The sequence below is a fragment of the Papio anubis genome, chromosome 1 (genome assembly GCF_008728515.1).
Source record: "Papio anubis isolate 15944 chromosome 1, Panubis1.0, whole genome shotgun sequence".
Lineage (NCBI taxonomy): Eukaryota > Metazoa > Chordata > Mammalia > Primates > Cercopithecidae > Papio > Papio anubis.
Window position 1 is genome coordinate 187,914,570 of NC_044976.1, and position 22,502 is coordinate 187,937,071.

Here is a 22,502-nt window from a genome sequence, read left to right on the forward strand (position 1 = left end):
ACTCAGTACAGTTAAAAGTCCTTGCCATTACTGAGGTTTCAATGAAATAAGTTATAGGATTTACTTCAGAGAAAATTACCATTAAAAACAGAGGGGGAAAGATGCACATCTGTAGTTGACTTGTTTTTCTTCCATTTCCTTTTTTTTTTTTTTTTGAGAGACAAGGTCTCACTCTGTTGCCCAGGCTGGAGTGCATGGAGTGCAGTGGCATGATCATAGCTCACTGTAATCTTAAACTCCTGGGCTCAAGTGATCCTCCCTAGTAGCTAGGACTACAGGCCCACACCACCATCCTAGGCTAATTTTTTTTTTTTTTTTTTTTGTAGAGGCAAGGTCTTGATGTATTGCCCAGGTGGGTCTCAAATTCCTGGCCTCAAGTGATCCTCCCACCTCAGCCTCCCAAAGTGCTAGAATTAAAGGCATGAGCCACCATGCACAGCCAACTTCTCTTTCAAATCAGAAAATACAAAGAGCAATTTATACTTAAGATGAAATTACTGTTCACTAAATTTAAATGTCCCTGTTTTGTTCTTTTATTGTTCAAATGGTACTCAAAGAGAACAGTGCCTTACAGTTGCATTATTTTTGTTGCAAATAGCTGGGTGATAAGCTACTTAAGGCTGTGATGTGGAATTGAGCCTGGTTATTCTGTGCATGGTGTGAAGTGTGTTGAGTTTTCTCTGTGCTTGGCTTTATGCACTAGGCTGTTAGTAACAGACTGGTGTTGCAGAGGGAGGCAAACACCCTGGCAGGCCAGTCACAGCCCCCACCACCGCCACCTCCAAAATGGCCTGGAATGATCTCAAGTGAGCAGTTGAGCTTGGAACTGCACCAGGTGGAAAGGGAAATCGGGAAGAGAACACGGGAACTGAGTATGGTAAGTGTTATGGTGGGAAGAGAGGGGGAAGGTGAAATGAAATCTTTCATGTGGCTCTAGAATTATCTAGAGCTACAGAATCATCACTTCAAGGCACTCTGATGAGTGGTTAATATTTAAAATAATTATCATGCGGGTGGACTACCTTACTATTTTATCATTCCCTTCCTCTCTTTTGGTTTGAGTGTGTTCTTTGTCTTAGAATTCTTCATTAACTTTTAGGGAAAACAAGGTTTTAATGCTTCTTTAATTTAAGAACTTAATGGAAGTTCTTAAATCTCTGTTTAGCATACCGATTAGGGAAGCAAATAGGATGGTGTTTACTATTTTGCAATGACAACGTGTTATATAAAGATATATTCACCAAATAATATTCCAGCTTCATAGCCTTTATAACAATGACCTTTTTTTGTTATGAGTGATATACAGTCTGCACATTCTTTCCTTGGAACTATATCCATTAATATGCTTAGGATTTGCTTCATAGTGCACAGACATTCATTTTAGTAAATTTTGAATCTTAGGGGGTTCCTCAGGTTGCATGATATGATTTTTTTGTTGCATAGTTTTCATAATCTTTCTAAGCAAATAAATTGAGTGTGCAGGTTTTTTTGCTTTCAGTAAGTATGTTAAAGATATTTATTGTACTTTGGTTTGCTTTTTTTGTTTTTTTGAGACTGAGTCTCTGTCACCCAGGCTGGAGGGCAGTGACGCAATCTCAGCTCACTGCAACCTCCGCCTCCCATGTTCCAGTGATTCACCTGCCTCAGTCTTCCGAGTAGCTGGGATTACAGGGGCCTGCCACCACACTAGTGTAGTTTTTGGTTTTTGGGGGTTTTTTTTTAGTTGTTTTTTTTGAGACGGAGTCTCGCACTGTTGCCCAGGCTGGTGTGCAGTGGCACAATCTCAGCTCACTGCAACCTCAGCCTCCTGGGTTCAAGTGATTCTTCCGCCTCAGCCTCCCAAGTAGCTTGGATTATAGGTGCCCACCACCACGCCCAACTAATTTTTTAATATTTTTAGTGGAGATGGGGTTTTGCCATGTTGGCCAGACTGATCTCGAACTCCTGACCTCAGGTGATATACCCACCTCAGCCTCCCAAAGTGTTGGGATTACTGGTGTGAGCCACTACACCCAGCCTTTTTTTTTTTCTCTTTTTTTTTTTTTTGGAGGGAGTCTCACTCTGTCACCCAGTAGGGGAGTGCAGTGGTACAATCTCAGCTCACTACAACCTCCGTCTTCTGGGTTCAAGTGATTCTCCTGCCTCAAGCTTCTGAGTAGCTGGAATTACAGGCGTGCACCACCACACCTGGCTGATTTTTGTATTTTTAGTAGAGATGGGGTTTTGCCATGTTGGCCAGTCTGGTCTCGAACTGACCTCAGGCAGTCCACCTGCCTCAGCCTCCAAACTGCTGGTATTACAGGGATGAGCCACCATGCCTGGCCGCCTTTCTAGGTTATCGTTTTTTTCTGTGAATTTTTTTTTCACGTTAGCTTGAGGTATTGTCTCTCTTTTTGTCCAGCTTGGTTAGTGAGCAAGTGGGTTGTATTCTGTTATGTTTTTATGTATGTCACTCTTTTAGTCTGCCAGTTTCTTTGGTTATTTTACAAAATTAAATATGATTTCTGGATCATCACTTTGTATTATCTGTAATTTGGTCTCTCCCATTAACACCATTAAATAGACAATAACTGATTTTATTTCCTCTTTCAAAGGAAAACCAGTGTTCTCTGGACATGAAAAGCAAACTGAATACAAGTAAACAAGCCGAAAATGGACAACCAGAACCACAAAACGAGGTTCCAGCTGAGGACCTTACATTGACATTCAGGTAAAGAAAAGGAGATTTTCGTAGCCATATTAAATTACACACAAAAGAGAAATTATTATATTATCCAGTCATATCAGAAGTACCCTCATAAACATAATTTGATTCTTAAAATATCATTATTCTGTGTACATTAAGAATATTTTTGCGGCCAGGCACAGTGTCTCACGCCTGTAATCCCAGCACTTTGGGAGGCTGAAGCGGGCGGATCACGAGGTCAAGAGATCGAGACCATCCTGGCCAGCATGGTGAAACCCCGTCTCTACTAAAAATGCAAAGATTAGCTTGGCATGGGGGCCTGTGCCTGTAGTCCCAGCTACTCGGGAGGCTGAGGCAGGAGGATCGCTTGAACCTGGGAGGGGGAGGTTGCAGTGAGCCAAGATTGTGCCACTGTACTCCAGCCTGGTGACAGAGTGAGACTCAGTCTCAAAAAAAAAAAAAAAGAATATTTTTGCATAAATCTGGAGTTACAAAACTTAGATCCAAGGTTGAATTATCTATTAATACCTAACAAAGGAAAATTTCTGTTTATGTTTCCATCTTCCCCTTGTTTTTAAATCTATTTCGAAGATAGCCTTTGTATCTTTACATTATAAAAGTACTATATGCTCAATGTAGAAAAAATAAAGTCACCCCCCCATCTTAAATATGTTATAAAAAATTAGCTTTAGGAAATCGAAAATTTTAGAAAAGGGCAAATTTTTAAATTGCCTGTAATTCCAATATTCAGAGATAACTTTTGTTAACATTTTGGAGTATTATATTATCCTTCCAGTCTTTTTTTTTTTTCTTTTTTTGAGATGGAGCTTCACTCTTGTTGCCTAGACTGGAGTGCAATGGCACGATCTCGGCTCACCACAACCTCTGCCTCCCGGGTTCAAGCAATTTTTCTGCCTCAGCCTCCCAAGTAGCTGGGATTACAGGCGTGCACCACTACGCCTGGCTAATTTTGTATTTTTAGTAGAGACAGGGTTTCTCCACGTTGGTCAGGCTGGTCTTGAACTCCTGACCTCAGGTGATCCACCTGCCTTGGCCTCCCAAAGTGCTGGGATTACAGGTATGAGCCACCGCACCCGGCTTTTTCCAGTCTTTTTAAAGTGTGTGGGCATTTAGCCTCTTGCTAGTTTCACAAACCCAGCACTCCACCTCCTTGGTTTTTAATTCAGACTGTCCTATATCATCCAATATTCTGCAGATATGAAAAGATACATATCAACTACCATGAACATCCCTACAATAAACAGTATTACAATTAATGCTTTGTTTGCATATCTTAAATTATTTTCTGAGGATATTTTGAGGCTTTTGAATACACAGTCCTAAGTTGCCCCCCTGACGATATATAACAAAAATTTCTAATGCTTTCAGGCCTGGATTTTGACATTTTAAATCATGCATTATCTTGGATTCAATTTTTTTTTTTTTTTTTTTTTGAGACAGAATCTTACCCTGTCACCCAGGCTAGAGTGCAACGGCATAGACTCGGCTCACTGCAACTTCTGCCTCCTGGGTTTAAGCGAGTCTCCTGCCTCAGCCTCTTGAGTAGCTGGGACTACAGGCACGTGCCACCATACCTGGCTAGTTTTTGCATTTTTAATAGAGACAGGGTTTCACTGTCTTAGCCAGGCTGGTCTCAAACTCCTGACCTTGTGATCCACCTGCCTCAGCCTCTCAGAGTGCTAGGATTACAGGCATGAGCCACTGCACCTGGCTTTTTTTTTTTTTTTTTTTTTTCTTTTTTGACAAACTCTCATTCTATCACTAAGGCTGGAGTGTAGTGGTGCGATCTTGGCTCATTGAAACCTCTGCCTCTCAGGTTCAAGCAATTCTTGTGCCTCTGCCTCCCAAGTAGGTTTTTACAGGCACGTACCACCAGGCCAATTTTTGTGTTTTTAGTAGAGACAGGGTTTCACCATGTTGGCCAGGCTGGTCTCCAACTCCTGAGCTCAAGTGATCTCTCTTTGGCCTCTGAAAGTGCTAAGATTATAGACATGAGTTCAAAATTATTTTTTGTAGTAGCAAACCTGCTAAATCAGGGATAAGTACTTTTCTTAAAGCCCAGGTAGTATTTTAAGATATGGGCCTTAAAGTTTTTGTCACAATTCTCAACTCTTCTCTGTGGTTTGAAAGCAGTGGATAATATGCTAAACAAATGAGCAGGCTGTATTCCAATAAAACTTTAGTTACAAAAATACACACCTGAAAAAAAAATACGCACCTGGCTAGCTTTGGTTTGCCAACCCTGTGCTAAAACATGGATAAGGGGCTGTAGATTAAAATTTGGAAGCCATTTATATATTTTTTATCATGCTAAATAATATCCCCTGTTGATATTTTTGTACTAATCATTTTTCTCTCTCTCCTTTTTCAAAATTTTAAAATGTCAGCAGTGATGTACCAAATGGATCAGCCTTGACACAAGAGAGTATCAGCCTCCTATCTAACAAGACCAGCTCCCTGAACCTATCAGAGGACCCTGAGGGAGGAGGGGATAACAATGACTCCCAGAGATCAGGAGTTACTCCCAGTTCTGCTCCTTAAAATATGAGGAGTCCTACTTTTATCTTCTGCTCCTAATCAGTTTGTCGGGCATAGGGGTAGGAGAACGCATAACTTCTAAACTTTTTCTCTTAAGAGCGGTCAGAGAAATCCAGGAAATTCACCAGAGGCAATGTGCACAAACACCACTACTAAAAACAAACCCTGCACATAGTTCACATTAATGCATTTTTTTAATTTAAAGAAAAAGAAAATTAGCAGTATCTGCAAGCAATTCAGATTAAATTTGTTTTTGTTCTGTGAATGAACTTTATTTTAATAACTTTGGACGCCTTGGATCCAGGGCTTTAAAAAAAAAAAGATATTATATATACACTCTGTTTGATTAATTGTATGATCTTAATGAAGTAGGTTTTCTTGTATTTTGGTATTACATACCCAGTGTATAATTTGTATAATTCCTTACCCCCAGTCCTTATCAATTCTCACCACCCTGTAAACTTAAAACAGACCAAAAACATCAGCTTTCAGAGAATTCTGTGGTGCTTGAGAAACAGACAGTACTAGACTGAGTTATTAGAAAATGTGCAGCAAACCAACTTTTCCCAGAGCTGTTCTTTGGAATTCTTTATCCCTTTCTAGATCACTAGCTTCATTGGATAGGTATGTTTTTCTTGACATTGAAAATTTTTTTTTTGTTTGGGAGGGTTTTATTTCTTGTTATTATATTCAACTTTTCAAAGAGAATTACCAATTTTTGAAGTCCTCATTTTCATATTAAGGATCATTTGCATTTTCTGAATATAATGAGAAAGCTGAGTCAGTATTTAATTAGATTTAAATGTTGATTAAGAATTAACTATAACTTGTTAGCACTGAAAATACATGTTTGGTGATTCGCCTGCATTCAACTCATGGTTGGAAATTTGAAGCAGTGCTTTTCAAATTAAACTTCTGCTGAAATCATAGGATGCTCAAAAACCAGGACAATCAACCACATTTTAAAACTGCAACATTTGATTTGAACTTAAAATGAATAGAACCATTTCAATGGATGTTTTTGTTTTACTTGTAAACTGATTGAGTCTTAAGGATAGTTCATGAATTGATCACTTGTTGCTCAGAATCATTAGTATAAGTAGGTAGGAAATAGTTTGAAGTCATTTTTCATAGACTTAGCTGTCCAATGTTGAAAATGTTTCTTCATGAAAATGTTGAAAAGAGTAAGGAATTTTTTTTACTATTATTCTGCTGCACATATTCTGATGCCATGTGTCTGTGCTTAACTAAGACCCTGTAAAACATGTTTAGTGGGGACTGTTTGATATAGTCGCCCTCTCCATTCATCTATTTGCCTGATTTTTTCAGTTTCCCTTTCTGGATTTTACTACTAAATTAGAAAGCACTGGTTATGTAATAAGTTACTACATTGCTTTGGTTGGGTAAAAACGAGAGTTTATATTTTTCTTATTTCTTATTTTCTTAACCCTTAACTCCTGCTGAGGTCATAACAACCTCAGTCTAAACTCTGTGTCCATCATACTGTTAAGTTAAACAAAGGGGTGGTGGGGGTGGGAAGGGTAATACAGTCCTCCATTGCCTACCAGTAGGAGAGTCCAAACAGAACACTCTTTTGAGTAGCAATTATTTAATTTGCCCAGTCAAGGCACCGTGTTTATATACTATTTCACATTGAATTTGATTATGCCCTACAGACCTGGCTGGTCAAGGATTTGATATACACATATTGGCTTGGGATTCGAGCTTTCTTTTTTATTTAAATAAAAATTTATATATATTATATATATACATATATACATAGCTATATCTGTATATATATTGGGTATGTTTTAAGGATTTTTTCGCATGAGCGCAGCTGTTGCGATAAATTGACCGATTGGGAGGTGGTAGAAGCACTGAATGAAGGTGAGGCTTTTTTTTTTTTTTTTTCAATTTTTTTTTTACTTTTTTTTTCTTTAAAAAAAAAATGTGTATATATATGCTTTTGCTTTTTTTTTTTTTGGCTTCTGTTTGCTTTTTGACTTTTACTTAAAACCCTTTTACATTTCCACTTTAAATGCCTATTGTTCATTGGGAGAAGGAAAGAAACTTTTGTATGTCTGACAGAGTCCCAAGATTTTTTATTTCTCTGCATAACTGTAAAAGGCAACATTATTGGCCTCCAACCTTTTTTTTTTTTTTTTTTTTTTTTTTTTGGGAGTCTCCTATCACCAGGCTGGAGTGTAGTGGGTCGATCTCGGCTCACTGCAACCTCCGCCTCCCGGGTTCAAGCGATTCTTTTGCCTCAGCCTCCCGAGTAGCTAGGACTACAGGCATGCACCACCACATCCAGCTAATTTTTGTACTACAACCTTCTTATAGGCAGATTTGGACCAATCTTCTCCTTTGGATGTGTCAGATCATCCTAAATTTTAGAAGCAGTTGATTCACTTTGGAATTCAGAATGATTCTTGTATTAGAAGATCATTTGGGGGTATTAATTTTTGTTTAAGTTTAGAATAAAAGTAAAGATTCCTTTTGGGTATCAGTTGAAACCCTTTAGTAACTCAATTTCTGTTGTTCTTATTTCCTTTAAATACACTTGTTCTTGGCTCTCACCTTTTTGATTCTGTGAAGTAGGCAGGAGCAGGGATTAATTTATTCAGTATTCCTGTTCTGAAGAAAACCAGAAAAGTCACTGTATAAACTTGACTTAAAATAGTATCTTTCTCTTTTCATGTATTTTAATTTGGGGGAAAAAAATCTCTTTAATTGTAACCTGAATTCGAGCTGTACCCCTCCATGGTCCTACACTTGAGCTAATCTGGTTGGGTAGAAAGGCAGAAGAATGGTATGTTGTCCCATTGTGCCTATAATGTATTTTAAATTGGTCATTCCACCTTACTTAATGGAAAATCTTGCAGTTTTCCTAGTGCTCATCAGCGGTTTTAGGAATTCACTAACACCCCGAAATTTTTTTTTTTTTTTTCCTTTTCCTTTTCTCTGTGATATCATGAGCCTGTAAGGACAAATGGCATATTTGGGCATAACTGCTTGACTCTGTAACTACTTTTTAAAATCAATATCTAAAAGGTATTAATTTCTTCTGGCTTTTTAATTTTGTTTTTTTAGAGACAAAGATGAAACCAGATGGGAAATACAGTTTCTATGTTTTCTACTTATTACAATATTAGTTTCTTCTAAATATTACTTTATTTGTATTTCACTAAATTCAAAAGCAAAAATTGGATATCTGAGATGAACAATTTTGAATGGGTTAAGGTAGGAGTAATAAGCATTGTGTTCTCTCATATATAGGTAAGGGAATTTTATTTACAGTGAGAAATATAAAAGTACTTTGACATACTGTTTTTTCAAGGAGTCTCTAGAAAAGGGTAGAAGAACTGAGAATGAGACATCTAGATTCCATTTCTGGTTTATATGTAGCTCTTTTGCCTAATTTATATATAATTTTGTCACAAGATAAGTCCAGTAACTGTCCTGTCTTAGATAATTTGCAGAGGCTGAAGTGACCAAAGATCCATTCCCTATTACTTTTCTAATTAAAAGAAGAGATAGCTAGATTTCTAGTAATATTATTCTAGATGTTGATAAGACACTGTTCCTAATGCCAACTACAAATATTCAGTTACTCAGAATGTATTTAAAAAATTGTTTGGTACAGCATTAATGTTGGTGATTCCTTTCTCCCATCTTATTTCCCTTCCCTTCTATTCTTTCCCATGTATTTCTTTTGCCTAAAAGAACATTGGTATGATTCTCATTTGCTACTTTGAGTATATAACTCCATCAGACTTTCCAGAGTTCTTCAGGGATGGAGCTCAAAGTTCACATTTTTCCATAAATGTCTTTTTTTTTTCTTGACCTTTTTCCACCCTGTAATTTCCCCTTGACTTACCCACTGCCCTCCCCAATCTGCAAAAGTGACAGTTTGCTGCCTCAAAACAGAGCATTCAAATGAATTCGCTTAGCCAATAACTTCTGTGAAGTTGCCTTTTCTAATGGTGTTATTACTCAGTGATGCACAAATGTGGTATTTGCCCTACTGGTAGGCAAACAAAGGTCTGGTTAAGAATGGTAACCTGCTGTTTTCTTTAAAGGAGAGCCAAAGACTTGTGCTTTACTCTGTTTTGGTTTTGGGGGAAGTAGTAGCCATTTTGATCATGAAACCTTTTAGTATTTGTGAGTTGGTTGTACTGTGTAAGTAGATTTATCTAAAGTTAACTGTTAAAGTTAGCTAGCCTTATAAGATGTAAAAGTAATGAAAATTCATCAGTTTCTCTAAGCCAGTGAATGTCATCTTTTATAATGTTGTGTATAAGCATTTGTGCCCACCCCAGCTTCTGCTATCACTGTGGTCAAGTCATGGGTCTGGGTAAAGGAATTCTAGAGTATGTGACTGGTGAGAAAAAACTAACTATAGTCAGTACATGTACAGATTGTTAAAATTCAAGAAAAAATATTTTCACTAAAAAAAAGGATCCGTCTCAGTAAAGAAGTATTCAGTTGCTGTCACTTATATGCAAATCGTGGTGGGTAGCAGTCTCACCATTTTTCTACTCTCTTTTTGCTCGTTTTAAGTAATTGAGTAAAAGTTTTATTTGTAAAATCTATCTGTAAAAAGCACCTGTAACGATTTTATATGTCATTGAAAGGAATGGCCCAGTTATATTTTAGGAGAGATTAATAACCTACCTGGAAATTAACTACAGTGTTTACTTAGATTTTTCCCCCTAAAAAGAGTCTAAGTGTGTTAAATTTTTAATTGGTGATATGGTTACAGTGTTGCAAGGTGATCTCTTCCCCTGAAAAATCTGCCTATCCTTTAGAGCTACTAAACTAAAGCAAATTTTACTTTCATCATTAGCACCTGAACAAGCAAGCAATCTACTACTGTCATCATTTTACCTGAGTGCCCATTTTGCTGATCCACATTCATACCTTTCTACCTGGGACAGCTATGATTTTTATATTTATTTGTTGCTTCAGCTCAGGTTTATGAAATTTTCCTGCTGAAATGACTTATTGGGAGTTGTAGGTTGATTATAGTTACTATTAAACATTTTCTTAATTTAGCTTTTCTGAGCCACTTCAAAAAGAAAGCTGTTTTTGTCAAAAGGTACTATAATTGTAGCAAGTAAATCTTAAGATTTGAATTTTTAAGATTTTATTTCTGTGTTCACTAAAGATCTTTTCACAAGTAATAGATTATAATTGATAAGTAATACTAGCTATAGTGTTAATAAAGAATAAGACTGTCACCACCAGGAATAAGTAACACCATTTAATAATCTATTCCTAATAGGTATGTTTTCAATACTGCACTGAACAAAGTGGGTAAAGAGCCCTTTGAAATCCTTTTGTAATAAAGGGATTTACCTCACCACTGGAATCCTTGTTTTCAGAGCCTCTGGATTTTCAGCCAAACACTGAACTCTTCTAAACTTTATCCCTGAACAAAACATCCCTAGAGAACAAACTTTATTTTCACAAGAAAATAAGGCACAATAAGGGGGAAGAACTTAAACCTCAAGATAATATTGTGTCCAAAAATGTGTATTTAGAAAAATAAAATCCTGTGGAGTTTGTTATCCTAATGTTTATTTTATACTAGATAAGGTGACTTGTTTTCTTACTGTTTCAGATTTGTGTTTGTTTCTGTTCTAACTCTAAGCAGACAGAGCTCACAAGTCTTTGGCATCCATTTTAGGTTGTACACGCAGAGTCATCTTATAACTGGAAACTGTCAGGTGGTCCCCCACCCCAGTGAGTGTATGAAAGGGTCGAGAAAAAGATTAGAAACAAACTATTGGGGGAATAATTGGTTGCTTTATTATTAATTTTTTTTTTTTGCCTGTTTTTTTTGTGTGTGTGTAATCACCATTTGTGTAATCTTTCTCCAGTGATTGGCTGTCATTCTCATAATATCTGAACTACCCCATAAAATAGTTCTCTGATTTAAAAGCATTTAGCTTTTGCTTATTGTTTTTACATCCTCTATTCAACTAAGACGCTGTCCTGAGAATTATTTTTTCCAAATGGATCGTTGGCCTGAATTTTCACACTTCACCCCTGTTCATCCTTTTTCCTCTTCCTGCTTCCTGGGAATAAAAGGAACTTTTTTTTTTTTTTAATTAATTAGTCCACGGGCCTCATTATCTTTCTTTATGATTAATCTATGACTTTTGGGTACAAGAACAATGGAAAAAGTGAATTAAGGTAATGAACAAAACCTTTCACCCACTTAAACATTTTCCAGTTTTGAGATTCCTCTTTGTGTGTGTGGTCTCTTCCCCTTGTCACCCCTTCTGCCCTTTTTCTCTGACTATGGTAATTTGGTCTTTAGGCTCATACCAGTCTCCCCGAGACATTCTGCAGTCATTATCACCTTTTTGGGTGGATTTTATTTTGTTTTATTTTGTTTTTTTAAAAAAAAAATAACTTTTTAACATTGGTGCATATTTGCTTGGGATAGAGCTTGTGTAATTTACCAATCGTATTGATTGTAAGTGATTGTGCCCTGCAGAGGTATATTTAACAAGACAAAAATAATCTTGGTTAATAAAGGAGCCCATGAGATTTGAGTCAGGTTATAAGTGACTTTATGAAATCACTTACAGTTTTGGATAGAATTTAAATCTCCTTATAAATCAGTGGTAGACATACCATTTTTTTAAAGTTTTCTTGCATTTTTTGTTTTTTATTGCCGCAGCTCCCTATTCTTTCTTGCCTGCCTCCACCCACCTGTTTGGGGGGAAAAAAAAAAAATTGAGCCTTAAAGTGACAGCTGATTTTATAATTGCTGAATTTTGTGAAATTTTACTTTTTCCAAGTGTTTCCAACTTAGAGAAGTGAAGACAAATAGGTTGGAATGGTGAAGACAAATGGATTGGAATTTCACAAGCTGCGAATAATTCCTTAGGATCTGGCAAACTGTGAAGTCTTATTTGAAGACCTTATCTCCTGAGAGTTCTTTTGGAGTAGGAAAAAGAACCCTATTTGAAATAGACCATTTTTCTCTTGTTTTTAATCTGTTTAATATTTCTGATTTTTAAGCAGCTTTCAAAACAAGTGTGGTGGAAAAAAAGAAATAGTAGGAAGATGTTTAGGGTAGCAGAACTCTGGGTCTAAATAAGTACATGTTTCCACTTGTTGCTGATTTTTGAGAGTACTAGGGCCATTTTTTTCCAATTTTGTATTATTTGTTTGCATGTTTATATCAAAGATGCCCATTTTGTTAAAATGCTATTTCCTTTCTTTATTACCTGAAACTGACTCAGCCTCATGTTGCTCCTAATTAGTGTTTAAGGCTCCCATGAGTTGCAGATAAAAGGATTTATTTTAACAAGTAGAAGGAGGTGATTCACCTTTTGGATTGTAAATATATGAAAGTGTCTACAAGGTCTTTATCTGCTTTCTGTCAGCATTTATATTAAATGATAAATTAATGAGGAATGTGTGTATTCTTTTTTGTGAATGAGTCTGAGCCATCTTACTCTAATCTTGAGATTACTTTCTTACACCTCTTTAATGGAGGGGGTTTTTTTAGGTGAAAAATAAAGAAATGGCTAATCTGCATGAGCAAACACATACTTGGAGTAGCCAGTTTGTGGACATCACAGGAATTAGTCCAATCTTAAACTGTCGTCACATTCCTTCATTTGTCACACAGTTATTGCACATTAGGAGTGAGGGTAGTGGTTCTGAGATACTAGCATCAACTCAGTGAGACTCCATGGCTAATATCCAATGTCTTGGTTTTTATGGCTTCTCTGAAAATTAGGACCGTCTTTACTTGCCATGGTAACTTCCTGATGCAAAATGTTTTTTTGTCTTTCCATTCTTTTTTTTTTTTTTTAATGTAGTCTTGCTCTGTTGCCCAAGCTGGAGTGCAGGGGCGGAATCTCAGCTCACTGCAGCCTCTGCCTCCCGGGTTCAAGCAATTCTCCTGCCTCAGCCTCCCAAGTAGCTGAGAATATAGGCCTACACCACCATGCCCAGCTACTTTTTATATTTTTAGTAGAGTTGGGGTTTCACCGTGTTGGCCAGGCTGGTCTTGAACTCCTGATGTCAAGCAATCTGCCTGCCTCAGCCTCCCAAAGTGCTAGGATTACAGGCATGAACTACTATTCCCAGCCTTGTCTTTCCATTCTTACTGACTTCTCCTGATTGTCCTGAAATCCCACCCATTAGTCATTCCTCGCAGTTAGTGGATATAAGTAAGTTTGTCTAATAGAGATCATACCTTAGTCAACACCTCAATGGTATGAAGAAGAAAAGGGAGGAGGTTTGGTGTGGTGGCTCATGTGTGTAGTCCCAGCTACTCAGGAGGCTGAGGCGGGAGGATTGCTTGAGTCCAGGAGATCAAAGCTACAATGAGCTATGATGCTTCATGGCACCACTACACCAGCCTGGGCAACGGAATGAGACTCTATTCTAGATTAAAAGAAATATAAGAAATACAAAAATGCAGCATGGGTGATTTTAGCAAACCAAATATACGAAGACTTTTGTATACAGGAAAATTTTATTATGTATTGGGCATTAGATGATACCAAGGAATGGCATTTTTGTTCAGTGTAAAACATGATTATGTAAGAAAACCCATTTTTTAAAATAAAGATGCAAAACTGACAATAGCTGCAATTTCCTTTAAAGTAGGAACTAAAATCTTTTTAAAAAGTAAATAATGCAGCCACGCACGGTGGCTCACGCCTTGTAATCCCAGCACTTTGGGAGGCTGAGGCAGGCGGATCACCTGAGGTCAGGAGTTTGAGACCAGCCTGGCCAACATGGTGAAACCCCGTCTCTACTAAAAAACAAAAAATACATGCAAAAATTAGCTGGGCATGGTGGCAGGCAGCTGCTTGGGAGGCTGAGGAAGGAGAATCACTTGAACTCAGGAGGCGGAAGTTGCAGTGAGCCAAGATTGTGCCACTGCACTCCAGCCTGGGCAACGAAGAGTGAAACTCTGTCTCCAAAAAAAAAAAAAAAAAAAGTCAATAATGCACATTACCAATGAAGGTTATTTACTCTTCCTACCAACAATTAGCGAGTAGGTGTCCACTGGTATATCTGACCTCAAGGGAAGGGACCGTAGTAAAGAAAGCCCAGGGTATGAGCAGTGGTAACTGCGGCAGCCATCCCTGAATGATTATAAATTCTGGACTGGGAATTACAAAACTAGCCCTGCCATCTTTATCAACTACCTAGGCCTACCCTGCTCATAAGCAATAGGGTACATTCTGACCTCTTGTGCTGAGACAAAAAAAAAAAATAGAAATTTGGTTTTTATGCCCATTAGTGCTTCAATCCCAATAACCAGCTAATCTTCAGTAGTTAATTAGTAAATCCCCTTGCCTTCCAGCAAGATGACTCATTCAGTAAGTGGCTGCCACCCTTATTTGGAACACCCACCATACAAAAAGTGGACTTGTCAAATACCCACTGAATACCCATTGAGTATTTGCTAAAGAAATGTATTGAGTACTTCCCATATGCACAGCCCTGTAGAGGACAAAGAGTTAGAAAATACTGGCTCCACCCTCAGTGAATTTTAATTCTGGAACTTGACAGAACACTAAACAGAATTACCAAAGAATTTTTCAACCACACTTGTCCTCAGAAGAGCAAGGAGCAGTGAGATGGTATCCAAGGAAGACTTAACCTTGCCTGGCTGGTCAGGCTTTCCTGAGGAAGTTGCATTGAAGATAAAACTTGAAAAATGGGAGAGAGGGAGAGAGGTGTGTGGGAGACAAGAGACTTGGTCAGAGAAAATAGAATGTGTGAATTCTCTAAGGGAAGAAAGCCTGAGGTGTGGAAACTGGAAGGAGTTCATTAAGACTAGAGGAAAAGGAGTGAGAGAGTGGCTTGAGATGCACAGCCAGATAGATCATGGAGGCCTGTGGACCGTGCTTAAGTGTTTGGATTTCATTCTGAAAGTAAAGGGAATGCAAAGAAGGGTAGTAAGCAGTGGAATGAAGGGCCCAGATTTATGCCTCTTGGGAGCTGATCATAATCCCAAAAGACAACCCCAAATATTGAAATTCTTAAAAAGGTCCGGGCGCGGTGGCTCGCGCCTGTAATCCCAGCACTTTGGGAGGCCGAGGCGGGCGGATCATGACGTCAGGAGATCGAGACCATCCCAGCTAACACGGTGAAACCCCGTCTCTACTAAAAATACAAAAAAAAAAATTAGCCGGGCATGGTGGCGGGCGCCTGTAGTCCCAGCTACTCGGGAGGCTGAGGCAGGAGAATGGGTGAGCCCGGGAGGCGGAGCTTGCAGTGAGCCGAGATCGCGCCACTGCACTCCAACCTGGGCGACAGTGAGACTCCGTCTCAAAAAAAAAAAAAAAAAAATTCTGAAAAAGTTCCAAAGATATAATTTTGGGAAAAAAAACTTTAAATTCTTTAAAAGACTTTTATTTATTTATTTATTTATTTTCTTCAAGACGGAGCCTGGCTCTGTCGCCCAGGCTGGAGTGCAGTATTGTGATCTCAGCTCACTGCAACCTCTGCCTCCCAGGTTCAAGCAATTCTGCCTCAGCCTCCCGGGGCGCACGCCACCACCCCTGGCTAATTTTTGTATTTTTAGTAGAGACGAGGTTTCACCATGTTGGCCAGGATGGTCTCAGTCTCTTGTCCTTGTGATCTGCCCGCCTCGGCCTCCCAACGTGCTGGGATTACGGCCTGAGCCACCGCGCCTGGCCCTATTTAAATTTTTAAAAGGAGATTTAGGGCCAGGAGCAGTGGCTCACGCCTGTAATCCCAGCACGCTGGAAGGCGGAGGCGGACGGATCATCTGAGGTCGGGAGTTTGAGACCAGCCTGGCCAACTTGGTGAAACCCCGTTTCTACTAAAAATACAAAATTAGCAGGAAATAGTGGCACATTCCTGTAGTCCCAGCTACTCAGGAGGCTGAGGCAGGAGAATCGCTTGACTCGGGAGGCGGAGGTCACAGTGAGCTGAGATCATGCCACTGCACTCCAGTCTGGGCGACAGAGCGAGACTCCGTCTCAAAAAGGAAAAAAAAAAGGAGAAACAGGAAAACACGACAGCCTGGGCAACAGTAAGACCTGTCTCTATTAAGTGTGGTGCATCCCTGTAGTCCCAGCCACTCGGGTGACTGAGGCCAGAGGATCACTGAGCCCAGGAGATGGAAGCTGCAGTGAGCTATGATCACATCATCACACCAGTGCACACCAGCCTGAGCGATAGACTTGAGACCCCGTCTCAAAAAAAAAAAAAAAAGACAATACTTCATAGGTCAATTTACATCATAAAATAGGCAATGATATATTTTTATTTAACAAACACGGATATAACAACAGTCTCATGGATGTAACAGTTAAGAGCAGACGAACCATGTTTATAAGTAGGTCAAAAAGCAAAATGTATAAACGCATATCACTGTGGTTGGTTATGCACCCAGCATTATAATCGCAGTCATATGAAATATAGTGGCAGATGACTCTAAGAGTTGACAAAATCAATCAAAAACTACAATGAGCTGGGTGCAGTCGCTCACATCAGTAATCCCAGCACTTTGGGAGGTTGAGGCAGCTGGATCACTTGAACCCAGGAGTTAGATACCAGTGTGGGCAACATAAGGAGACCTCGTCTCCATAAAAAATAGAAAAATTAGCTGGTCGTGATGATTTGCGCCTGTAGTCCCAGCTACTGGGGAGGCTGACGCAGGAGGATTGCTTGAGCCCAGGAGGTCGAGGCTACAGTGAGCCGTGATTGTGCCACTGCACTCCAGTCTGGGTGACAGAGTGAGACCCTGCTTCAAATACACACACACAATGGGTCACCACTGCACATACAGCTGCCCCAGAAGCTGAGATCTTGAGAAATTTCACCTTTCATAAATACAGATGTACAAGAAAACCTCTTCCTTTATCAAAGAGGTTTCAACAGTTTTACATTGAGAACCAGGGAAGTGAGAGCCTCAAGACCTGGAGGGTCTCTGGTTTAAGTCCTGGAGTCCAAAGGCCTGTAAGCTTGAAGTGGGTTTTTTTTTTGTTTTTTTGGTTTTTTTTTTGAGACGGAGTCTCGCTCTGTCGCCAGGTGGACTGCAGTGGTGTCATCTCGGCTCACTGCAACCTCCACCTCCCAGGTTCAAGCAATTCTCCTGCCTTAGCCTCCTGAGTAGCTGGGACTAGAGGCGCCCATCACCACGCCCAGCTAATTTTTGTATGTTTTTTTTAGCAGAGATAGGGTTTCAGCATGTTGGCCAGGGTAGTCTCAATATCTTGATATCGTGATCCGCCCCCCTCAGCCTCCCAAAGTGCTGGGACTACAGGCGTGAGCCACCGCACTCAGCTGAGCTTGAAGTTCTAATGCCCAAGGAAGCAGAAGAAAAGTCTGTCACGGCTCTCAGAGACTTCACCTAGTCCACTCAGACTCACACACAAATGTCCTTGGGAAACACCCTCCCAGACACACCCAAAATAATGCTTTATCAGGTTTGTAGGTGTTCCTTTATCCAGTCAAGGTGATACTAAATTGAGTCCACAAGTCTACCTATTGTCAGCCTGGCACCCATGATGCATCTCCTTAAACCATACTTAATTTCCTGCAGCCTCAACCTCCCAGGCTCAAGTAATCCTCCTACCTCAGCCTCCTGAGGTAGCTGGGACTACAGGCATGCGCCACCAAGCCTGGCTACTTTTTTGTTTGTAGTGATGGGGTTTGGCCATGTTAGCCAGGCAGGTCTTGAACTCCTGAGCTCAAGTGATCCAGCTGCCTTGGCCTCCCAAAGCACTGGGATTACAGGCGTGAGCCACCGCATCCAGCCTCCCTTTGCTATTTTTCTTTCACCACCTACAACTCCCCAAACTAATATAAAAGCAACAAGCTTTGACCCCACACAACTCTCTCTTGCTCAACCTCCAAAGAATACCCTTGCCCAATGTTTCCGTTCATACGAAGTGTCAATTCTTCTGGATGAGTAAGCATTTTTTACCTTACTTGATAATCTAAACTTTCTATTTGGGAGGAATTTAAAGTGCTATATTTCCTGTTATTAAGTTAGCAGAACTACTCTGGACCTGGATTTTTTTCAAACATGAATGTTTATCAAGTACCTGGTACATCCAGGGCTCCGTGCCGTGTGCACAGGACATGTTCAATAAATATTTGCTGTTTTGATTTGGTTTCCCTGAAGCCAAAACTGAACTTCCTAACAGGAGGATTTGGGCATATTCCAAAGAGATGCCTTGAGAGCCTCAGCTAAATGTTGCCAAATGATAATGTAGAATTTATTTTGGTAAGTTTAATTTCACCTTAATTAAAATGTCATGTTCACCTAGTAAACTGGGAACCCAAGGGAGTTGGAGACGGCTGTTTGTACTAAATGTTTTGCCAAATTTCCATGGAAGGGTTAAGCTTTGAGTTATACAATAATCACGCAGGAGCTGGGTCCTATCTCTTTCCTGCCAAGTTCTTACTCTTGAGTCCAAAGGAAAGAACAGAACAGCCCAGGGTATGAGGCAATGGACATGGACTTGCTGAGTTAGTTACCTGCTCATAGAAGTTGCTACCGAACTGGAAGCAGGGCTAGAGAAAGAGGAATTTTATCACTGATCTTGAAGGAAGAACTAAAAAAAGAGAGGGTAATAAAATGCTATGTTCTCTCCTCTTCATGGTTCCTCGAACCTTCTCCTGACACAGCGAAGCACAAGCCTTCCAATCTTGTTTTCACTCAGGATTGAGAAAAACAGTGCCGCACAGAAGTAGGGAGTCCTTTTCAAAAACTAATTTTTTTTGTGATAAAAGTTCTTAAGATATCTATCTCTTTCTAATATTTCCTGTTCTAGAAATATTAGAAATTTCCATGAAAATATTAATTTAAAGAAATATAAATCATTTTTCTTTCTTTTTTAGAGACCGGGCCTTGCTCTATTGTGCAGGCTGGAGTGCAGTAGTGCGATCATAGCTCACTGCAGCCTCAAAATCCTGGACTTAAGAAGTAGTTATGGCTACAGGTGCACGCCACCACACCTGGCTAATTTTTTAATTGTTTGTAAAGATAGGATCTCACTATGCTGCCCAGGCTAGTCTTGAACTCCTGGCCTCAAGCCATCTTCTAGCCTCAGCCTCCCAAATCATTACAAGCATGAGCCACCACGTCCAACCTAAAATGTCTTTATTATATTTAAGTATACACAAAGTACTTTTCAGAATACCTGTGTGTGTGTAAACACACACACAGTCACAAATTAGTTTGCCCAGCATACAAGCTCTTTTTTTCTTTCCCAGTCTAACTGGTCTAAGATGAACCAAGAGGAAAGGGATCTGGGATCATCCAAACCTTGATAGTATAATAAAAGCCAAGGAGAGCTGTGTGCAGTGAGTACCAGAGACTAGGATGGTGGTAAAGACTCCCAGAGACCAATGAGAACTCTTGGGAGACCTGCCGGAGCAGGGTAGTGGAGAGGGCAAGGCAGCCTGGGATCCAGCAGATGATCGCTGCACCCACTGTCCCTTGACTGTTTCCTGACTGTGTCTTCTTCCAAACCACTGATGGCAGTGTTGGATAGGACAGAGTGAGGCACATTGCTTCTTGGTCGGGAAACATGATTATAGGTCTGTTTCTTTCATTCCAGGGCATGGGATCTCAGTTTCCCAAATGTGCTGGGTCCAAGAGGTGAGAGGCAGAGAATAACTGGGCTGATAACTTCCAGGGCTTAGGATCAGCCTCATCTTCATCACGTGGCTTATAGACTGACCTATGGAAAAAGAAAGAGCTAGTGTGCCGAATGCCCAGGCTGAGCTGTGAGTATGCTCATTTGGGATGTGCATCAGATAAAATATGGATAGACCGGCCAACTGTGGTGGCTCATGCCTTTAATCCCAGCACTTGAGGAGGCAAAGGCAGGAAGATTGCTTGACACCAGGAGTTCGAGAGCAGCCTGGGCAACACAGTGATTTTGATTCTACAAAAAACAAATTAGCCATGTGTGGTGAAGCATAGTGTAGTCCCAGATAGATAGATAGATAGATAGATAGATAGATAGATAGATAGATAGAGACAAAGGAAAAGGTGGTAGTTCCTGGGTTCATTTCTGGGCACTGGTTTTGGAGGGAATTGTGAACAAGTTTGACAGAGACTACCCAGAGGAGAAACAGATGAAAAGCAATTGGACACTGGGTTGTAACATGGAAAGTCCTGGATATTTCTTTCATATCTATCATGCTGGGACACAAGAGCTCTGAGAAAAGCAGAAGGAGGTTTGAATCTCAGCTCTGCTAGCTTTGCGATTTGGGGCAAATAACCCTTGTGAATAGTAGTGTTCTCATCTGTAAACTGGGCATAATTAGTATCTTCCTGGTAGAGTTGATGAGAGAATTATATAAGCTAATGCCTGGAAAGCATTTAGTATAGACCCTGGTATATAGTGTTTTTAAATAGCACCTATTAAGATGGCACCTATATGATCATAAATCATGTTCAAATGTTTAAAGAGTCTGACCTAAGCTAATGTCTAACACTAAAGTAATGGTTAAGTTATAGACTATTAAATATTATACAGCCATTAGAAATTACTTTCCCAGGTAGGGCACAACTAAACACCTCTTTCCACCTGCAGACTCATTCTCCTTTTCTCCCCTGTCACCAGCTAGGCGCCCAGCCTGCCTCAGGTTCCTCTTTGGTACTGCCACTGCCCTCATCCTGCCCTGCTCCTCTTCTCTCCCTAAGCCTCTGTGTAAATCCAACACTGACACCCTTGTGTCATAAAGTCAAGACGTATTGAATAGGTGATACATGGACATGTTCAAAATTAGAAAACTAAATGAGATGGTACATATTGATAAGTCTACTCCCACCTGTGTCTCTAGCCACCCCTCACCCCATCATCCTCACTTTGTGTTACAAAAACCGAAGCATACTATAAACACTTTCTGCAGCTTGCTTTTTCCCCGCATAATTATCTTAAGGACGCTTCCACATCAGTACATCCATATAGAGCATCCTCATTCTTTTACACAATGGCACAGTCTTCCATTGTGGGGATGTGCCTTGGTTTATTTAACCAGTCTCCTACAGATGGAAGTGGTGTCCAACTTTTCGCTATTCTGAATCAGGTTGTGACAGCTAACCTTGTTGAAACCCACGCAGGTGTAGCTATAGGATGAATTTCCTAAAGTGGAATGTCCGATTCACAGGGTACATGCATTTGTCATTTTGGTGTTTCCACATTTCCCTACAAAGAGTTATGGCACTTTGTACCCCGAAGAGCAATGGATGAAACAGCTTGTTTCCTCGCAGCCTAGTGTATTGTCTAACTTAATCTCTTTTAATTCTAATGGTTTTTGTGACAATCCTTTTTAGAGAAACACGGAAATAACAGGGAGGGAGGAGTGCTTTGAAAGTCTTGCAGGGTCTGGATGTGGTGGCTCACACCTGTAATCCTAACAGTTTGGGAGGCCAAGGCAGGCAGATCACTTGAGCTCAGGAGTTAGAGACCAGCCTGGGCAACATGGCGAAAACCCATCTGTACAAAAAGTTTTTAAAAATAAATAAATAAGGCCAGGCGCGGTGGCTCATGCCTATAATCCCAGCACTTTGGGAGGCCGAGGCAGGCAGATCATCTGAGGCCAGGAGTTCAAAACCAGCCTGGCCAACATGATGAAATCTCGTCTCTACTAAAAATACAAAAACTAGCTGGGCATGGTGGCGCATGCCTGTAATCCCAGCTACTTGGGAGCCTGAGGCAGGAGAATCGCTTAAACCCAGGAGGTGGAGGTTGCTGTGAGCCGAGACTACATCACTGTACTCTAGCCTGGGTAACAAGAGTGAAAATGCCTCTCAGAATAAATAAATAAATAAATAAATAAATAAATAAATAAATAGCCAGACACAGTAGCACACACCTGTAGTCCCAGCTACTCGGGAGACTAAGGTAGGAGGATTGTTTGAGCCCAGGTTGTTCAGGACATCAGTGAGATGTGATGGTGCCACTGTACTCCAGACTGGGCAACAGCGAGACCCTGTCTCAAAAAAAAAGATGAATTTAAAACAAATGTTTAAGTCTTGCAAAGGGATCATTGAGGCATGCTTAAATTAGCAGGTGAAAATTTGATGGAAAACAATGTATTTGCATAGTCTCAAGTATGTGAAGTATTCCCACAAGACATTTAACAAAAGGGGGAATATTGTAGTTTTACAGCAGAGAAACTTGGCAGACACAATCCTGTAATCCAAGTTAATACCAGTGATAGGACAAATTACTGTACCTCCTGATGCAATACACTGAAAAGGACACAGTAT

At 40.0% G+C, this 22,502-nt stretch overlaps 1 protein-coding gene across 7 annotated transcripts in view; it reads left to right on the plus strand.

The window, feature by feature from the left end:
• The window catches only part of RC3H1 (ring finger and CCCH-type domains 1), a 101,018-nt gene extending 80,906 nt beyond the window's left edge, over positions 1-20,112 (plus strand). For 2 of the 7 annotated variants that reach the window (XM_003893590.5, XM_021930376.2), the window contains 3 exons: positions 704-877; positions 2,595-2,710; positions 5,095-12,682. In XM_003893590.5, the coding sequence (XP_003893639.2) occupies positions 704-877; positions 2,595-2,710; positions 5,095-5,248 (444 nt within the window). In that variant the 3' untranslated portion in view covers positions 5,249-12,682. Of the gene's footprint in view, positions 1-703; positions 878-2,594; positions 2,711-5,094; positions 12,683-19,836 lie in introns of those variants that run through there. The other 5 variants (XM_009194627.4, XM_009194614.4, XM_017952613.3 and 2 more) reach the window with 5 other exon arrangements.
• Positions 20,113-22,502: the final 2,390 nt, after the last annotated feature.